Below are 20,485 nucleotides of genomic sequence, written 5' to 3'. Positions count from 1 at the left end.
TCATAGAAAACTGGCACGTAAGTAAGGAGGCCTCGTTATCTGACCACAAATACATCTGCTTCTGCATACTAAGTGACACTGTCACCTCCTCCTTCCGTAATCCCAGGAGAACAGACTGGTCACAGTATAACTCTGACCTACAGTTCCAGTTGGGATCTGTGAGTGGGAGGGTCAGCTGCTTTGCAGACATTGACCAAATTGCGACCGACTTGCAGGACGCAATGATCACTTGCTTCCATGACAACTGCCCTCTGGGACAAAGAAAACGCAGTACCAGCACTAGATGGTGGACTGCGGATTTGACTCGCATGAGGGTGGGTGTCAGGAAACTATTCAACCAATGCAAACGGAGCCGTATGTGGGAGCCTTACAGAAGGGCACTTACAGAATACAGCCTTGCAATAAAAAAAGCTAAACAAAATTCATGGAGACAGTTTACACAGGAGGTAAACAGTCTCAGTGCTGCGGCCCGCCTTCAGCGGGTTCTAGCTTCCAAACCTATTGGACTCTTGGGATCTCTTAAGGTACCAGGAGGGCAATATACCACTGGGGTTGGAGGAAGTCTCAAACTTCTCCTTGAGACTCACTTCCCTGGTTGCATTTTTGAGAGTGACGACACAGGAGTGTCCGGTTGCACGAATATAAGTTCTTGGCCGAGAACTGATCGTGAAAGCTGGAATACAGCCAGAAGGGTTGTCACTCTCTCTAAAGTTAAATGGGCAATCAATAAGTTTGGTCCATTTAAGTCTCCTGGGGGAGATGGCATCTATCCAGCCATGCTTCAGCAAGGACCGGATGCCCTCAAGCTCCTCCTATGTGAACTCTTCCGAGCGAGCTTGGCCTACGGGTACATCCCTCAGGCCTGGCGTCTCAGCAGGGTGGTCTTCATTCCCAAAAGAGGAAAAGCAGACTACTCTGATGCTAAATCATTCCGTCCTATCAGTCTTTCCTCATTTCTCCTCAAGACCTTGGAAAGGCTGGTGGAGAGGCACATAAGAAAGGGTGTACTTCTCAACACACCTCTTCATCGCAATCAACACGCCTACCAGCCAGGCAAGTCCTGCGAAACCGCTCTGCACGAGTTGGTCAGCAGAATTGAGGACAGCCTGGCTGCTAAGGAAATAGCCCTATGCACCTTCATGGACATTGAAGGAGCTTTCGACAATGTAACATACGGAGCAATGGTGCGGGGAGTTTGTGAGCGTGGACTCGAGCAATCTCTGTGTAGATGGACAGAGTCTATGCTTAACTCAAGACGCACTGTAGCCGACTTTCTTGGTAAAAAAATTGTGATCGCACCCACAGGGAGGTGTATTTTCACCCCTACTGTGGAACCTTGTGGTGGACGGTCTTTTAACTGAACTCACCAGCAAGGGCATCTTTGTCCAGGGCTATGCAGATGACATAGTCCTCATGGTACAAGGAAAATTCACAAACATTGTAGCTGACGTCATGAACGGCAACCTACAATGTGTTAAACAATGGTGTCTCAGAGAGGGACTCAACATTAATCCTTCTAAGACAGTCGTGGTTCCTTTCACCAGGAAAAAGAACTTGGATTCTCTTTCCAGGCTGAAAATTGGCACTACTCAGCTGGGAGTGACGAGTACGGTCAAGTATTTAGGACTGACACTTGACTCCAAGCTGACGTGGAACAACCACCTGAATAAGGCGCTGCATAAGGCCAAATGGGCGCTCATGACGTCCAGGAGGTTTGCAGGAACCACCTGGGGAATTAAACCCCACATAGCACTCTGGCTATACGAGGCTGTGGTCAGGCCTCAGATTACCTATGGTTCACTAGTCTGGTGGACAAAGGTGAATCAGATAACTGTCATAGCCAAGCTAGAAAGCATGCAAAGGCTCGGCACGCTACAGGCCACTGGAGCCTTCAGGAGCAGTCCATCAGCTACTCTAGAAGTCACTCTTGGGCTGCTACCACTGGATATCTTCATCAGATCTGAGGCCCTCAAGGCGGCTTACCGTCTGAGGGTTTCAAATCTGTGGAGGGAAGGCCTGTCAGGGGCAGGCCACTGCGCCATTGCTAAGACTTTGGCTGAGTGTCCTGTGCTTGACATGACCTCGGACTTCCTAAGCAAGGAAGCAGTTTTCACCAAACCCTTTAATGTTGAATTCCGCTCCAGAGATGAGTGGAAACATCAGGAAGGGCACCTCCAAGATATGGAGAGCTTCGTCTGGTACACAGACGGCTCCCTAATCGATGGAAAATCTGGTTTTGGGGTTTACTGTCGATCACCCAGAACAGAACTATCAGGAAGTCTGGGACAATACTGTACCATCTTCCAGGCAGAAATCTATGGCATCTTGGCTTGTGCCAATCTAGGACTAGCCAGACGGTACCAAGACAAAAGGATAGTGATTTTATCTGATTGTCAGGCTGCTCTCAAAGCTCTTGACTCAAATGAAGTCACCTCAAAACTGGTCTGGGAGTGTTTCAACACCCTCTGCAGACTTGCATCACAGAACTCTGTAACTCTCGGCTGGGTCCCAGGCCATGTAGGCATTGGCGGCAACGAGAGTGCAGACAAGCTGGCAAAAAAAGGTGCGAGCATGCCACTCTTTGGACCAGAGCCATTTTGTGGCATCAGCAAAGCGGCCGCTAAACATGTAATAAACAAATGGTCCAGGGGACAACACCTTGAGCGTTGGCGTAATTATCCTGGACAATCACTTGGCAAAAAACTGCTCTCAGAACCTAGCACCCCCTTCACTCGCTGGCTGCTAAAGCTGGGGAGAGGGCAGGTCAAGCAGGTACTTGCTCTTATCACTGGACACGGCCATTTCAGGAATCATCTCCACACTCTAGGAATTGTCAATGACAAGCAGGAGTGTCGACTTTGTAATCAGTCCGATGAGACTGCTAAACACATCATTCTGGACTGCGATGGACTACGGGCTAGGAGAAGGGCTCTGTTTGGTCTAAAGCAGCCAGGTGATGAACCAGACGCTAACATTGGGCAAAAGCTCCTGCACCTAGTTAGGGACACAGGTATAGGCTTACCCAGTTAGTGGCAAGTGGGATGCACAATAAGCTTCGGTTGACGTGCTTGGACCTTGAGTCCACCCTCACACAATCAATCAATCAATCAAGCTAAGCGAAGCTAACTAAATCACAAAATGTCGCACATTTGTTACATCTAAAAGCACAAAAAAAAAAAAACATTGCTAAAAGTCAGTTGTCACCTTTAGGGAGAAAAGAGCTAGGCCTATACTTTAGACCCCAGCACATATATTGAAAACAGCGTTTTGCTGAATTATAACAAAAATATCTTTCCGCTTGGCCCTGATGCATTTTGTTAAATTAGTTTAGATTTTTATAAACAGCTATTATTGAGATAATAAATTAAAGATATTCAATATTTAACATTTAAGTAAATCAGAATATTTTTTGGAGTATTGAGAAAGTACAACAGTTTACATACATATAAATTTATTATAAGTATACAACATTTTTACAAATACTTAAGTTTAACAAAATCTTAAATTTTCCATACATTTTTACAAAAGCGTGTATAAACGAGAAAATGAGAAATTTCCCATAATCTATTGATCACAGATAGTTCTTACTTAAACTCAATAAATTATGGGGACATATTTTATGTGATGCATGTAGCATTTATGTATTGTTGTGCAATATAAGCGTAATGCATAAATTATGGCTAAAGTGTATTGATACATAAGAAGTTGCAATAATACTGTTTTCTTATTCGTTACAAAGCAAGTATAATACAAGAGCACTATAAGATTATTTTTTAAATGCCATCCACATCAGGTTCAAAAGCCCTGAATAAATCGTTTCAATTAGAATTTATTGCGTAAGCCACATTGCTTGAAGTTATTAAGTTATTAGGAGAATTATTAATAGGATACACACTCGTATTTGGTTAAAAAATCACATAAATCATTGCAAAACTTAGTTATTCTAACATATTGTCTTTATGCTTGTTTTACTCAATTAAAATTGTTGGTAGTAAAAAATTAAACAATTAGGCCTAATCGTGATATTGTATAACATTGTATTTGTTTGCAAACATTTTTTATTGAAAAGAATTTTTAAATGCAGTACAGAAAAAAATAAACAGCAAATATTTAAATTTGATCTTGAAACGTTTTAAATTGGATTGGTTAAGGTATGTTTAGACATTTAAATTGGTTTCATTAATACATAGTTGTTAATTTTCTCTGCAAACAGTTATACAAGGGTCAGCATGGGTGTTGCTCAGAGTAATGGATGTTGTACTTTGTTAAGTCATCATTGCTACCAACTATCAATTATATCATATTCATTCACAACCGTTTCATGTAAAAAAATTTTGTTCATATGATTAAGAAAATATTAAATATCCCACTCCGTGCCTCTAACTAGTTATACGTTGTGTGTAAACGTTTGCAAAGATATCAAGAAATAAAAATTATCAGCCAATAGTCCAGTGCAATTAGGTTATGACCCGGACAAAATTGATAACAGGCTGAAAATTGGTGGAAATGTTCAAAACAATGTCCTGAGTGGCCCACACAAAGTCCCAAGAAATCCCAGTTGGGGAACGGCCGCCATTTTGAAAAAACTGCCGCCATCTTGGAAATTTAGATTTCTTCTTGTATCTTTTGAAGTAATTGTCCGAAAGACCTTATTTATGTCTCAAATTAAACGTTTTGTGCTCATGTATGAGGGTAATATATAATTAAAGAGTTTATTATGTTCTAAGCATACATTTTAATTATATTAAGCTAAAAAATATCCATAATAACGATATAGATACGGTTATGTCCCCCCTTTTATACGAATTGTGGATATTTATAGGCATGCAAGGTGGATGCGATGCTCCCTGGTGTGGATTAACGTCCGCACAAGTGAGTACTATGACTATCCGCAGTACTATCCTGATAATTAGACCAATTCGTTAATTACAAGGAAAAAATTGGTTCGGATTCCACTATAAACTGTAGGTCCCTTAGTTGTCATTAGCTGTATGGGCTATTAATTAACATTTGTGTCTAAGGAACATGTCGGCCTTAGTCACTAACAAGACTACAAGATTGCGCCACTCATCCTACACTCATCCTTCACTCATATTTTGATAAAATACGCACATAGTGGCGTCCTCATCTAAAATAATTGATATAAATATACAAAATATATACAAAATAAGCTTTTTCTCTTATTTTGTAATGGACTTGTTTAAGCCATTAACCCTATTGAAATTTCTTGCACCCCACAATGCTTAGTCTTTGGAATTGGTTAAATATAAATATAATATCCATTTAACTATGATAAAGCTTTAAAGAGGAGACAACTAATACAGCTCATGCAATTATTGCTGCAGCTCGACCACGATCTTTCATATCGCCCCTGCTGCTCGGCCTTCACAGACGGTATGGCTCGTAGTTGCTGTTAGACATTCTATCGTAGCTTGGAGTTTGCTCGACATACAAGAAGGTCAATTATGAGACTTTCCGAACCAAAAATGGTTGTAGATGCTGGTCTTGCTGACACCCTATGGCTCATTAACTACCAACTTAATGACAACCCAAGTCCAGGTTGGAATGGATTCATGGATACAGTACAACTACCCTTATGGTCTTAAATGCACCACGATGCATGGATACTGCACTGGACACGGATGTGCCAACCGCAATAGTTACAACGAAGATTACATCACCGACAATAACATTTAACAGCGAGTAGGTACATTATAAGTTTATATGCAATATTAAAATATAATGGTAATCAATTATAGCAACTATATCTAGATGATTCTATTTTTAAAATCGGAACAAACGATATTATTAATTGCTTTTTCATAATTAATTTTGTACTTCATTGTTAAATTGATGCTTTCCTAGTCAAGATTACATTTCCTGTTACCGATGTTGCTCTGCTCCTGCTATAGATTTAAGTTCGTTAAGTTTTCTGTTAAAATGGATGTTGTTACCACTTAGGCTTCTTGAATCCACATTGTAAATTGGTGATCTTGCCGTTGGAATAAATAAATAAATAACAAATTACAGCATTTAGGTGAATAAAAAGTCAATACTCCCCTTCTCTAATACTTTCTAAGTGAATATACAGAGATGTCCTTTTTGGTGGTCGTCCAATCTTAGCAGGGAGTTTCATTTTATGATTTTGAAATTTTTAAATGTTCCCCAAAAAGGGGGTATTTTGGGGGCAACTCAAAAAATTTAAACGTAAACCCTCTTCAAGTGACATCTCATTTTAATGAGTTTACAATAACTTTATGAATGGTGAAAACCAGAGTTTGCTTTTTCATCTTTATCAAAAATGGTAGCCCGTCAAACGTTATGGAAAATCAATGGTAATATTGGTTCGTAATTGTAATATTGGCTACCATTTTGGACAGAGGAGAATACTTAAAGATTTTAAAATCATAAAATGAAACTTCCTGCTAAGGTTGCATCACCACCAAAAGGATTACTCTATAATATTTACTTCGGAACAAATTAAAGGGGGGGGGGGAATTACTTTTTACTACACAGGAAAATTAATATAACACTATCGTTATTAAACTTTTGACGGGCTACCATTTTGGATAGAGAAGATATAGGGAACTCTGGTTTTCACCATTCTTTAAGTTTTTGTGAACACTTCACTTGAATAGGATTTACTTTAAAATTTTTGAGTTGCCCTTAAAATTCCCTCTTTTTGGGGGACACTCAAATATTTCAAAATCATCAAATGAAACTAAGATTGCAACACCACCAAAAGGATATTTCTGTATACTTACTTAGAAAAATATTAGAGGAGGGGGGTCTTGACTTCACCCCTTATTTAACCAATTCCAAAGACTAAACATAGTGAACTGCATGAAATGCCAAAAGGATTAATGGCTTTAACAAGTCCATTAAGAACAAAAGAAAAAAAAAACTTCATTTTGTAAATATTTTGTAAATTTAAATCATTTTTATGGATATATATTTAGGTAATATAAATAATATTTATGCTTAGAACGTATTAAACTCTTTAATTATATACTACACTCATACATGATTTCAAACCGCTTAATTTGAGACATAAATAATGCCTTTCGAACTATTACTTCAAAAGATACAGCAAGAAATCTAAATTTCCAAGATGGCGGCGGTTTTTTCAAGATGGCGGCCGTTCCCCAACTGGGATTTCTTGGGACTTTGTGTGGGCCACTCAGGACATTGTTCTGAACGTTTCCACCAATTTTCAGCCTGTTATCAATTTTGTCCGGGTCAAGGTCATTTTTTGTCTAATTGCACTGGACTACAAAGGTTCAAACTTGAACATACGTAAATTATATCATGAAATGAACATTATATATTTATAGACTGCTCCAGATTACTTTTTAATTAATTGGCCAAATGTTTGTATTTTATGTGTTTTGTTCGTGCATTTTTGTGTGTATTGCTCTACAAAAAACTGACATGTTCTAAAAGAACAAAAATTGACACCTTGGGGCCTGATGAAGACTCACTTAAACTGGTCTTGGAAACCGGTAGCCTAGACAGACTACAAGAACTATTCCGGTTGTAAATAGTATATTTCACTACTAGTCACGAAAATTACCCATTTCGGGGCGAGACAGTGTTGTGTGACATGCGAGTCGATGACGAGCATGGGAAACACTATTTAGCCCCAAAATGGGACTTTCGTGAAAAGTATTGACAATAATTTTTATCACGATGAAAAAACTACTTCATCAAACATAAAAAATAATTGATATTTCGTGTTCTCAGGAAAAGTCAGCTGGTCACTATTTGTTTTTGGTGTATGGAAATATATTAACGATTTTCAAAGAACTTAGCTGTATGGAAATGGGCTATTTTCGAATTCTGAATGATGAAAGATCTCGAGTGCAGCAAAGGCCTTTTTCACTCGTGTTACACATTATATTTTTCCTACAGTCACTATAAAGCATATAAATAATTAGTCTTTCAAACACTATACAACACGTTTTTAGGTTTAGCTGGCAACACAAATGGTGCCCTAGAGAAAGTAGTACCCGCGGTCCGTATCACTCCGCTATTTTTCCTCGGCAAGAAGTGTGCTCCGTGTTTTGAGAATATAGTTCCGTATGTTTTTGTAATTTGAAGTGGTTTCCGCGCCTAAAAAAATGCTTTAAAGGTATTTTCTTGTTTATTAAGATCGTAGGATTGTTTTAAAAACGTTTAAAAGAAAAGTCCAGAAAGTTCAGAAATACCGAAACTATAAACACGAAATGACAGGTTAAATCGTAGTTATAATAGTCAATCAGCTGCTCATAGTATTATTATCTTTAAGTGTTGCCAACCTATTTCCAAGCGTACACGGATTACGTGCATAATAGAACCACGCTGTTTTGTGTTGTTTTGTTGGAATCCTGATGTGCGGCAAAGTATAAACCGTACGACAAAGTATAAACAGTACGGCAAAGTATAAATATGCAGCAATTAGCAGCTTTCTGTACTATAAACAGTACAAGGAAGCCAACTTTGTCGGGTGACTGTAGGAAAAGGTATTTAAAACACAATTATATTTAAAAACTTACCAGTGATATGATATAGTTATATAATTTGCCATGAATTAATACAATTGATTACTGTGTAGTTCAAGGAAGAAGGAGTGGTTTCATAATGAACTACACAAGAAAAGAGCGTCAGGAGGTTTGATAGTACACAGTCCATTAAAAACCCAATAAATTTGATTGTGTATTCATAATAGGTACCTTTATGTACGCCTAAGCGGAGAGCTCGTCCTTAAATTATCACTGGTCAATAAATCAACAAATGCAAGTCAGTTTCGCATTTCAACATAATTGTGTTTATCTTAATCAACAATATAGCCAACCTTAACTACAATACAACTAAACACAGCCTTTAGAAAAGTGCTAGAAGAAATAAATAAAAAATAAATTATTTGTAACAAACAATTGGTTTAGAAAGTTCTTTGGACCAGCAAAGTTTTGTTTTTACGAAAAGAGGTTGGCAGACTTTTTTAATCACATCCACATGGGCCATGGGACTGTGTGTGGAACTTATCGAGCAAAGTAAGGGGTGAACCGGTACAGTACAAGTGTAAACTATATAACTCAATTTTTTTTATTTTTTATTTGTGTATTTTGACACCATTGGCATTTTTCAACATTTTAGTACAAGAGTTTTCCAAACACTAGTCTTGTTACTACCTAACTCATGTATTCATTGGCTACACATCCAACTGAGCCACCGACTCTCCTCTAAAAAGTTGTTTTGAAATTTGAACTAAAGCGTATTTTATCTAGTCTTGTATCTAGTCACATTAACTGTATCACAGTCCATCAATAAATTCAGGTTTCCAATCTAGCAGAATTTTTTATCAACCTTAACATAAACAATACAATTAAACACAGCCTTAAAAGTGTGCAAAGAAGAAATGGAGGGAACAACATATTAGAAACAATTGGTTTACATTATCAGGTTATGAGGTAGCCAATTCAGCCTGTTTGGCCACCAAGTCCTGATAAACCTTACAGTTCTGCATGAGGTACGTGTGAGTGCCAATGTCCACTACTTTGCCTTGCTGCATCACCACAATGGTGGTCGCTCGCTGGATGGTCGTCAGTCTATGTGCGATGATGATACACGTCCGTCCGGCACACGCTCGGTCCAGCGCTTCTTGTACTACCTGTGGAGGTTATGTTAAGTTAGGGTTAATTCTATATATTTTTAATGTATGGATCACTGTTTTAAAGATTGTGTACATTTGGTGGCGAGTGGGATGAAAGAAAGGCTTTCAACAACAACCAGAGACACACCACTAGACACTTGTATTATTAAATTAAAACTGTAATCAATTGTTGAGATGACCGTACAAAATTACAGCAATGATAGTGGGGAATGAGTCTTATGAGGGTGCATCCGGCACGCCACTCCAATTGATACGATAACTGAATGAAAGGTTATTTAAAATACCTTGAGTACTGTGTGATAAAGGTTTTGGGGAGCAATCGTCATATTCACGTAGGATATCAGTTAATCACAAAAACTTTTAAGAAGTGGAGAACAAGAATGATGCTTTTAAAAATATATTTTCTTGAAGATTATAATCTATCAGGCACTCCTCCATAAAAATATAGAGGTTGCCCCTTAAGCTCCTCCCTTAAGTGTAAAAAAAAAAAACTGAGGTTCAAGATTACGTGTATCCCTCTATTTTTATGACCTAGGTACTTTTCATTGATGGATGGTAAGCTAAAGAAACAGCTTATTGTATAGATTGTGTCAGTTAGAGTAATAAGCAGGATACGCAAGCCCACAAAAACCCTTCCCCCATCGCTATTGTTATTTTGTACAGTATCAACAACTAATTGCCGCTAGATCAACTTCGACTAGTGGTGTGACTCAATATTTTTGGAAGCATTTTCTTCATTCTTCCCTATACGCCATCCTAACTAACATGATATTTAACAAAGGTTTATAAATGCATATTCCTTCATTTTACACTAACCCTCAGTCAAATAACTGTAGCTATTATTACATTAATGTAACATTTTTACTGAAAAAGTATTGTACTGTAATACTGTATTTTACTTTTTGAAATAAACATGATTTTTATTTGATTTGATTTGAAATAGATTCAAATATTTGTACTCCTATCTCAATAGTATATAATAATAATATCCCAATGTATAAGAATCACTGAAGACTTACTTTCTCATTTTCCGAATCCAACGCTGAAGTGGGTTCGTCCAACAGCAGTATCTTGGGGTCCCGTATGATGGCTCTTGCTATTGCTATTCTCTGCTTTTCACCACCAGACAATTGCTGTCCTCCCTCACCCACATGTGTGTCATAGTCCTACATTAGAGAAAATTCAATTTAATAATTCAATAGTAAAAAAGTAATAACAATTTATTATTTATTTTTAACATGTATACGGTTTTTAAAAACAGTTTGCTGAAATGTGAATTTGATTCACTATCAAATTCAGTACCTAGTGTTTTCCAAGACAAGTAAATAGTTTATTTTTTTTTTCTTAAGAACTCCAGATAAACCAGAATTAATTGTAAACTACTTCTTGATATATAATCTGAGGTACTGTAACTGAAACAAACCAAGAGCTATGACTCCTCTCTATCATTTACTATTCGTCTAGTTCCCTTCTTGGACAAATTTTTCCTCAGCACAACAATGCATCCTTTCCATCACTTTATGAGTATCAGTATATATGTTTGAACATTTCTTTTAATTTTTTTTACTGTTTTACAGTTTTACACTTTAAAAACATTGATATAGAGATAAAGCAAAGGCAGGTTCTGAAATGGTTTTGCACGGTTATTCCCGTTCCCCTGACAAAACTTCTAATCTATACAACTATTTTATTTAAGATATAATGGGAATTTCTCTCTTTTGGTCTCTTGGTGGTCTCTTAGACTTCCGAAAGAGCATCCTATAATAAGCCTTTCGCCTTCAGAACGCTATTTAGCGTAGCTGTTAATGAATATGATGGAATGGTAACAGCTGATATAGGGTAGCAAGCTGGACTAGTAATGAGCGCAGGGCATCGATTATTGAAGTCCTGGATTCAAATCATCACCAATGGATTTTTTCTCATTAATAATGCCTCAACCATCTTGACCTATCCTGAAGTAATTTGTAAAAAAGTTCCGGGCTAGAAACTTAAGTCTTACGAAGTAGAGATTGGACATAAAAAAAATTAGTGTGAACTATAATGGAACATTAACGTTAGATATAAAAAAATTGATCCATAACAGACTCACATTTGGCAGCTTGGTGATGAAGTTGTGACACTTTGCGATGGTGGCAGCCGTGATAACCTTGGCCATGAGAGCCTCGTTGGTGAGGTTGGTAGTGTCCAGTCCGAAGGCGATGTTCTCTTTGATGCTGGTGTTGAAGAGAGCAGGTTCCTGCGTCACTAGACCTAGGCAGCTGCGGAGATGTGGAACGTGGATCTTCTTGATGTCAACGTCATCAATCATCTGTGACAAAAATGCCATCAGTTATACGTTACAACAATGACACTGAATATTGGGAACAATTATGCCATCAAGCATCTTTAAGAACATAAATTAATTAATTAATTAATTGTCTGTCATTACAATGTAATAAATGTCAGAATTCGCTACTTTTGTACGAACTTTTGTACTGCTATCATACACCTAGATGACTTACCACAGTTCCACTGAAGGGGTCGTAGAATCTCATCATGAGAGCGACCACTGTACTCTTGCCACAGCCTGACTCACCCACCAGTGCTAATGTCTCACCAGGCTTTACAGAGAACGTCAGGTTTTTCAGGATTATTGTCTCGGATCGCACAGGATAACTGAACCTCACTCTCTCAAATACAACATGTCCTTTGATGTCCTAAAAAACGATAAGGATACTGTAGACACCAAAGTAAACATTGCTCTTCCATTAATATAACATGCTTTGACAGATGTTAGGGTGATTTTGAGAATATGGTACAAAATTTTACTAGGAGTGGACAGTAGTAGTTTCTGTTATTGTTGAGATACCATATAGAAATATTCATAAGATGTTTCATCATGTGTTTGTCACAATTTTTTATGATAATTACTTAACACAAAGTTTTAATAAACATCTTCTACTTAATTAAATTCAAACTATTATATTTTTATGTAACTCACTGGTTTTTCGCCTTCCTCAGACCCACTGTCGATCTCGGACTTTCGATCTATTAGATGATACATCCTTGCAGCAGCCATCTTTGCTTTGGTGAAGTCTTGTACGTATGCACAAGCTGTGCCTACCATTGCAGCACATAGTGTCAGTGCAAAGAACACCCTGTAAAAACAATCACGGCATAAGCTGGAAAAACTATGTGACAAATTATCTCATAAGATGTATCTTAATTGAAAATAACCTAAAACCTATGAAATATTTTAGACTAGACTTTCTCCTATGAATGTTTAAACTTAATTATTTTATGTATCAACCCTTGCGTTTTTAGTTATTGTTCTTACAAACACATCTTAAGCGAGTTTTCTAAGAAGGTAAAGCAGGAGAGCTCTCTCACTTTCATCCCACATTAAGTTTCGAAGGATCAACTCATAGCGGAACTGTTATGCCCAGACGAAGTAACTTAATTGTGTAACAGATCAGGGGAGTTACTTCAAGAAACATAGAGGTTATTGAGACATCCCTTCTTGCTTTGAAGAGGCACTAGATGGACTTGGGAGGCAACCACCCAATAGCCCTCACTTTGAAGCTCCACCTCCACAACAATATTTGCACCATGGAGATGAGCTGTTAATTTTCTTTGAATGTCTACAATTGAATATAGGGCATAAAGGGGCTAAAAGAAATTTAAAATTATGTTTAGGTGCCTAGGTGGTAACTATTGCCCTGCAATAGGGGGAGATGTATTAACTTGTGATAAAACATAAATTAAAGGTTAATGGATTAAATAAATAAACAACATATAACACATATTTGAAGAAGGAGGCCTACAATGATCAATACAGTATAGTGTTAATTTCCCCAAAGCTGTCAACATTTATCTGATACAGTTGTGTCCTAGAATATTCGCTCCAATTGAAAGTTTACTGTGCATTCAGTAGGATGCACAGCACAGTAAAGGTGAGGATGCATATACAGTGGGCTGCTATCTGGTATTTGAGCTAAAAAAAAGAAAACATCTGTTTAGAAAGGGTTTGAAGTTTTTCATTTCATCTAGTGACGCCAAATAAAACATCAATTCTGAAAAATGTTCTTGTACTGCTTTGTGACCAGAGTATAAGCACCTCCTCGTGCTCAAACTTATTTTTTTAAATTTAATATACTAGTACATTTCCAAAAGGTAAAGTTAATTAGTGATTTGGGCTGACTCATTTTCTAAGAGAAAATAAAAGTGACAATTGAATTGAGACTTTATTCTAGTCACTCCCCAAAATGCCCAAGGACGAGATATTTATATGAAGATAACTCACAACTTGAATGGATTTGATTTAATTAGGATAAAACAACGTAAAACCCCACTAACTCGACTATTTGTTGACACAGAGGCTGTCGAGTTTGGGGTTGTCGAGTTATCCAGAACAGTGTCATTTTTAATCGATTTTTAAAAAGTGAATTCAAAACCGACTAATTTATACATATAAATTTATTACTTACATGAGTATTTTTACATATTGAGTAAACAATCTTCAAACCAATGTCGAATATTAAATGAGGAAATAAAATAAAAACTAAATTAAATTTTCTGGAAAAATTCTTATTTTTGTGTGCACCCTTTTAAATATTGACTGTCTAGTTACACATACTGTCGAGTTTACCGGGTGTTGAATTAGTGAGGTTCTACTGTAGCATTTTTTTATTATTCTAAAATAAGAGAACTTTTACAAAATAAATATGTAAGTTATATTTGTGTGTGTGTGTGTGTGTATGTATGTTTATATACTAACTATACCATCATATATTTGAAGAGATTACCTGCAGGTGGCAATAGCAGTAGTCTCCCCTGTACTGACGAGATGGGCTCCGAGACGGAATGTACAGGCAAACATCCAGTAAATAGTGGCTTGTGACAGAGCAAAGATTATTCCAAACACAACAGCTTGTTTCTTGCCCTCCCTGTCGAAACAGACATTTGTTGTCAAATATGGCTAATCATGTTAAAACATCGAGTCTTTGCCGGAAAAGCAATGGAAGGTGTAGCTTTGTTCTTGTAACACAATACATTCTCAATCTCAATAATTTAAGTAATTAGACTGTACATGCATAACTATTACAAAAACTATAGTCTACACTGATTCTAAAAGGGTTGGAACAATTACACGAGTAAAAATCCTCCGATTTTGATTAAATTCGAATTCGGTAACCTAAATTTTACCTAAAAAAAAGTCTGTGTAACAGCATGATCGTTACTTGGACTATGCAAACGGGGTTCTTTTATGGGGTGAAAATAGTTTTTTCTTACTTTTGACCCCCAAAACATGAAATATTTCTTTTAAAACTATTTTTTAAAGCTTAAAAACAAATAGTTTAGTATATTAAAGTGTTGTAACTCAATATACATGGACAAAAAAGGGGAAAATTTGAAAAAAAAACTCATATTAAAACCGACCAATAAATTATGCTTTTCCTGAACAAGGTTGGATACTTTTTTATAAACCTTGTAAAGTATTTGACATTTGTTTTACTTACTGAAACGGTAGTGCAAGATACTTCAAGTACAGCTTGACAAATCTGTCTTCGCAGCCCAGGATTTGAACGGTTCTAATGTGCTGAACACACTGCGAGGCAAGCTGAAATAACAGTAAGACATTTTTGAATAAGTAAGAATTGGTATTACTTAAACTGAAAGCATCAACATAGACATTTAATTAGCTTGATTCCTCTTTTGGGATCAGTACATGAACTAATTGCTTAACAATATTTTAAAACGTTGGCAAGTAAATCAATAAAATTATAAAATTTATGTCTGTATTTATTAGTTTATTTATTTTTTGTTAAAATACTTACAAGATTTGGGATTGTGTTCATACACAAAGGCCAATTTAGATACAGTACTTTTAAGAAATGTCTCATATAGGGAATAGTAGGGATATTAAAATTAAATGCTTAATCTTTTATGTAACGATAAATACAAATCTTGAATTTATACATGTAGTAAGTAACCATAAGCAGTACGGTAACATAAAAAATGAATAGTTGTGTGTTTTATTATATTTTTAATTACCTTTCCAGCTTTGTCCATAAGTCTAGTGTCTCTCAATTGTGAGCTTCGCAAGACTACGACTTCTTGGTAGGAGCAAGCGATGAGGATGGGCATCATGAACACGAGGACTAGTGCAAGCTGCCAGCTGAAGATGAAAGCGATGAGACTGCCAAGAGCGATCATGACGAAAGAGCCAATCACGTGGCCTGCTCTCTGACCTGCAGCCTGGACAACACACACTATGACAACAATGACTACACAGCACGCTTTGATATACTTTTTGGTCTACAGATGTCAAATAATTCCCCAAAGGTAAGCAAATCCACCTGTTTATAGTATTTAGATAAGATTGTATATAGTTTTAAACATTGCTGAGTCCATGTATTACTTTTGGTTGTTGCATGTGTAGAGAAGAGAGAGAGGGGGGGATTTTCTTGAAGGATGTTGCATACCTGCAAACTGCAGTGACATTTGCTAGCTAAAATAAATTCAGTTTTTCAGATGTTCCAATTCCTTTTACCTTCAAGGACGCTGAATTCGTCAAGCAAACGTTCAGTCTCAGTCGCATCGTTTCTCTTGGCTGACACTCATGTAGACACTGCGGGGTTCTGTTCCGTATTTGTGCATGTCCTCATTTGTCAATAATTACACTCCCTGGGTTGGGTGTTTTTAATATTAAAATCTCTCTAAATTTATTTATTCGTCCCATGTTAGTGGCGGTCTTTGTGTTGTGCTCAAGAACCCGATCCACATTTTGGGCAACCGATATCATCGTCTATAAACTGAAATAGCGCAAATAATCTGTAAAGTGCAATGCATTGGGAGTGACAGGTCGTTACGTTTAAGATTTCTGTTCTTCTCATCTCTTTTGCATGGACTTGCGCCACACATCATCATCCCCAAGTAGCACACATCGTTGGCCCAACGTTGGGAAATGGTCGGCACAGTTGGGAAATGGGTGGCAGAAATTTTAACAATTTGCCAACGTTATTGGCCCAACGGAAACTGGTATTCTTTGGCCCTACAAAGGAAAGAATCGTTGGGCCTTCGTTGGGTTTAAGTATAAAACATTCTAAAACGCATTTTAACGAATTGATTTATTTATAAGTACATAAATGTTATGGCAGCAGAATATAAGACAAATATTGTAAAAATTTGGATCTATAATAAATGTAGTCAGATGATGTTGTGATACTAGATACATCGCCTCCCTTCAGATTCAGGATCCTACGGAAATTTACTACCTCTCAGCACATTTTGGATGAGTGAAAATCTTAATAATAACCTATTTCAATTAGCCTATGGTACTAGGCTGTATCTATGATAAATTTAGTATATTGGTTAGACTGTTTATAGATGAAAGAGTTAGTTTAGCTTAGGAATACCTAAAGGACAAACGAATGCATACACAATTATCTTACTGATGAAAAGGTTATCACTCTGCCGACTTTTTTCCTTGGTAAATGGTGTAAATAGCAATAAGATTACCGAGCAAGTATTTACGCCATTGCCAGTTAAAACAATCTTAACTTGTTTTGAAACCCTACGAAAAATATTGTATCAGCTTTATCAAGAAAGCTTTGTTTTGTGTGATGGCTTTACCTAGATTGTTTTACCAAAGATAAAAATCTAGTTGATGAAATAGGAATACACATACACAAGTTATTGAATTGAATAATATATAACCCTAAATGATGGATCTTTTAACTGTTCTAATAAGTTGGGCTTCGGTCTAACTATTTCATCTTTTGTTTCTATTCTGTTCAAATGTGAATTGCTATGTGACTCAAAGTTATATTTTTACCCCTTTGATGAGAGGAGCGTCTCTATCCAATCTGGTAATGAGGTTGCCAACAGAGTTTTTGTTGAAATCGAACCACGCCATTGGCTGAGTCAAGATGTTGGTAAAAGCTTGTAGTCTGATCCTCATCACTAACTTCTCAGCAGCCATCTCCATGTTGATAGTCTGTGACAAATTAATAGTAATATTTTTAGATGGGAATGGTAAAGTGATCAAACTGTTCAAGCTAGAGGTTTGATCCATACACTAATGAATATAAATATTAAAGTAAATAATTAATTAAGGGCTATCAATATTTTTGTAACTTAATTGTTGCATTTTCTCCAAACAATGAGCTGCATGCATTACTTTCCTAAACTTTATATTATTCAAAATTTATTTTTATTAGACCTAAAATAATAATTTGTGATTGAAAACAGTTCATGCGAAATCAAGTAGCCTATGTAAAACTCCCAAAAGTCAGTTATCTGTTAAGTTTTTTAATGTGCTAATTACCTGGGAGGAAGAACTTAAAGCTGAAACAACAGCGAGGACTCCGAACATTATAGACCACAACAGTGCTGTGTGTACGAGCTCGTCTCCTTGTAGAGAAAATACCTGAAAAACACGAGTAACATGTAAAAGTTCTGATGATAATACCGGTATATTAAATTGATAGGTAACAACCATCTCGTTAAAAAGGTGTACCCTTCCCCTTTGCGCTTGAGCTTGTAAAATGATGTAAAAGTTATAAGCTTGATTGAGAAAATATACGTTTTGAGAAGTAACAACACCCTTGATAAAAAATTGTACCTTCCCCCTGAGCTTGAACCTGTAAATTGATGTGAAAGGTATAATGTACTAAAAATACTAGATAGATACCACTCTTAAGTAGGGTTACCTTATATTACTAGAAACTAGATTTGAAAAAAAACTAAAAATAAAATAATGGCTAGGAGATTGAGCCCCTTGATGTTTAGGTCTAGTAAATTAATTCAATCACGATGATTTCAATCCTCCTTATATGTCTGTTGCTTGTTCAAATGTTCAAAACCAAAATCTGCTGCAATCGTTCATAGGTCAACAATAAAGAAGAATTCTGACAAAAATCAGCTGATCTTAAGCCTTGCAGCTGATTTTTTTTTGTTTCTTCTGCATACTTGTCCTTTGTGTTTGATAACGCTCTATTTTCACTATTTGTGGGGGATTTTCAATGGTTTTACTTTTTTCTTTTTTTGATTAAAATCAAACAAAATAATTTTTGTTCAAACTATACATATACGAATAGAGTCAATAACAGCTGGTATACTGTTTCAAAGTGTTAAGTGGATTAGTGAACTAAATTTTGTTTTAATAACTTTCTCATGTGGATTCAAGGTCAGATTCCACATTCCACAACATCACTAAACCTTTTTTACCAATCATGATAATAATAATAATAATAATTTTTAGAAAATGTGCAAAATAATACCTCAAACTGCAACAGTGATACAAAGTGATGAACGGAGTAGTCCCTATATCTAACCAGAAGCATTTTTTTATAATGTTTTTCCAAATTTGTTTTCCCAATCCACAGCTCTCGCTATTGTAATATACTTACCGCAAACACTTCTCCATAGAAGAAGGCATAAACAGGAGTTACGGCTCCATTGATGATACAGGCCAGAAGACCAAGAAATAGCCATCCCCACTCTGGTCTATTAAGCTGCACTAGGGTGAACACTCCCACATCCTTTATCTAAAAAGTGGATATTATAAAAATAACATTGGTAGAGCTTAAAGTTTAAAGAAAACAACTTTTATACTAGTAATTTTGTAGTATTTTGGCACTGATGCCATTCCTTTTATTTTATTTTGCCCTCCACTTAGCCTATTAATACATTTCTAGGGTTTGGAATATATAAAACAAAATACAAAAACACTCCATCAATGAAACTTAGATTTACAATAGTTTTGTGACTATTCTAAACAACCATTCCATCTTTATTACCGCTGTACATATAGTCACACCATACTCTACACAGAGAGGTTTTTGTAAAGAAGCATCCTTTTAAGTTGGTATTACAGCTATAAAGAGTCCAAATCACTACTACAGAATGGAAATATAACAAATTATAATTTTACTGTAAGATACCCTGTTTCTATACGTGAGGAATAAAACATTTCCTAAACCAAACTTTTTTCCAATAATTTATTTGATTATTATTACTGCTTCGAGTAATATGAAGTTGATGGTGACAAAGGAAGACATACAAAGAGGTGGATGGATGAGAAAGGGGGGGGGGTTGTGGAGAAGAAAGGAGTGAGATGACAGATGATGAAAAAAGAGAAACTGTGGAGAAATAGGAGAAGATGGATGGGCATTGTCAACAACCAGACCTAGGAATAACCAAAACGGAAGAGCATATGGATCTTTGGATGTTTTCGTGAAGTGGTATCCTCAGTTTCTCATCTTAGCCACTAAAGATGTCTCTTCATAGTGTAGGGGCAAAACATCTAGCAGAAATCCACAATTAACGCGGTTGATGCCAAAAAGTACTTTGGATTCTTAAGTTTGGAAGATTGATAATGTCTCTCTACCAGGTACATTAAGCAACTGTGCTATTTTAACTTCAGATACTTTATACTTTTCAATGAAATGGTGACCATACAAAGTAGTTATTTTAAGCCAAGTATGAATGGGGTTGAGTGTAGGATGAGTGGCGCGATCTTGTAGTCTTGTTAGTAACTAAGGCCGACATATTCCTTAGACACAGCTGTTATAGCCCAAACAGCTAAGGCAGCTAAGGGACCTACAGTTTATAGTGGAATCCGAACCACATTTTTGCCATGGTATATATGAATTGGTCTAATTATCAAGATGAAGATAGTACTGCGGATAGTCGTAGTACTCACTAGTGCGGACGTTAATCCACACCAGGGAGCATCGCATCCACAGTGCATGCCTGTAAATATCCACAATTCGATACTAAGTAGATAAGTCATAGATAAGAAGATAACTCAGACTTAGTGTTTCATTCGGTACACCAGCTGCAAAAGCC

At 36.6% G+C, this 20,485-nt stretch overlaps 2 protein-coding genes across 3 annotated transcripts in view; one reads left to right on the top strand and one right to left on the bottom strand.

The window, feature by feature from the left end:
* The first annotated feature begins 1,413 nt into the window (after positions 1-1,413).
* Positions 1,414-3,030, top strand: LOC129003607 (uncharacterized). Its single transcript, XM_054431905.1, has one exon. It carries the CDS (start codon positions 1,414-1,416, stop codon positions 3,028-3,030), a length of 1,617 nt encoding a protein of 538 aa, XP_054287880.1.
* A 5,115-nt stretch (positions 3,031-8,145) lies between these two features.
* The window catches only part of LOC129003156 (ATP-dependent translocase ABCB1-like), a 37,180-nt gene continuing 24,840 nt past the window's right edge, over positions 8,146-20,485 (bottom strand). For both annotated transcript variants that reach the window (XM_054431412.1, XM_054431413.1), the window contains 11 exons: positions 19,045-19,182; positions 17,961-18,062; positions 17,469-17,630; positions 15,686-15,889; positions 15,151-15,251; positions 14,437-14,577; positions 12,633-12,789; positions 12,154-12,348; positions 11,742-11,960; positions 10,672-10,818; positions 8,146-9,649 (listed from right to left, as the gene is read on the bottom strand). In XM_054431412.1, coding sequence (XP_054287387.1) covers positions 9,443-9,649; positions 10,672-10,818; positions 11,742-11,960; positions 12,154-12,348; positions 12,633-12,789; positions 14,437-14,577; positions 15,151-15,251; positions 15,686-15,889; positions 17,469-17,630; positions 17,961-18,062; positions 19,045-19,182 — 1,773 coding nt within the window. In that variant the 3' untranslated portion in view covers positions 8,146-9,442. The remainder of the gene's footprint in view (positions 9,650-10,671; positions 10,819-11,741; positions 11,961-12,153; positions 12,349-12,632; positions 12,790-14,436; positions 14,578-15,150; positions 15,252-15,685; positions 15,890-17,468; positions 17,631-17,960; positions 18,063-19,044; positions 19,183-20,485) is intronic.

The sequence above is a fragment of the Macrosteles quadrilineatus genome, unplaced genomic scaffold (genome assembly GCF_028750875.1).
Source record: "Macrosteles quadrilineatus isolate MER2022 unplaced genomic scaffold, UCM_ALF_1.0 Scaffold_9__3_contigs__length_116548681, whole genome shotgun sequence".
Lineage (NCBI taxonomy): Eukaryota > Metazoa > Arthropoda > Insecta > Hemiptera > Cicadellidae > Macrosteles > Macrosteles quadrilineatus.
This window is presented reverse-complemented; position numbering and strand designations above follow the sequence as displayed.

Excerpts from the sequence above, each read along its gene's own strand:
- LOC129003607 (XM_054431905.1), top strand. The coding sequence starts at position 1,414 with ATGGTACAAGGAAAATTCACAAACATTGTAGCTGACGTCATGAACGGC.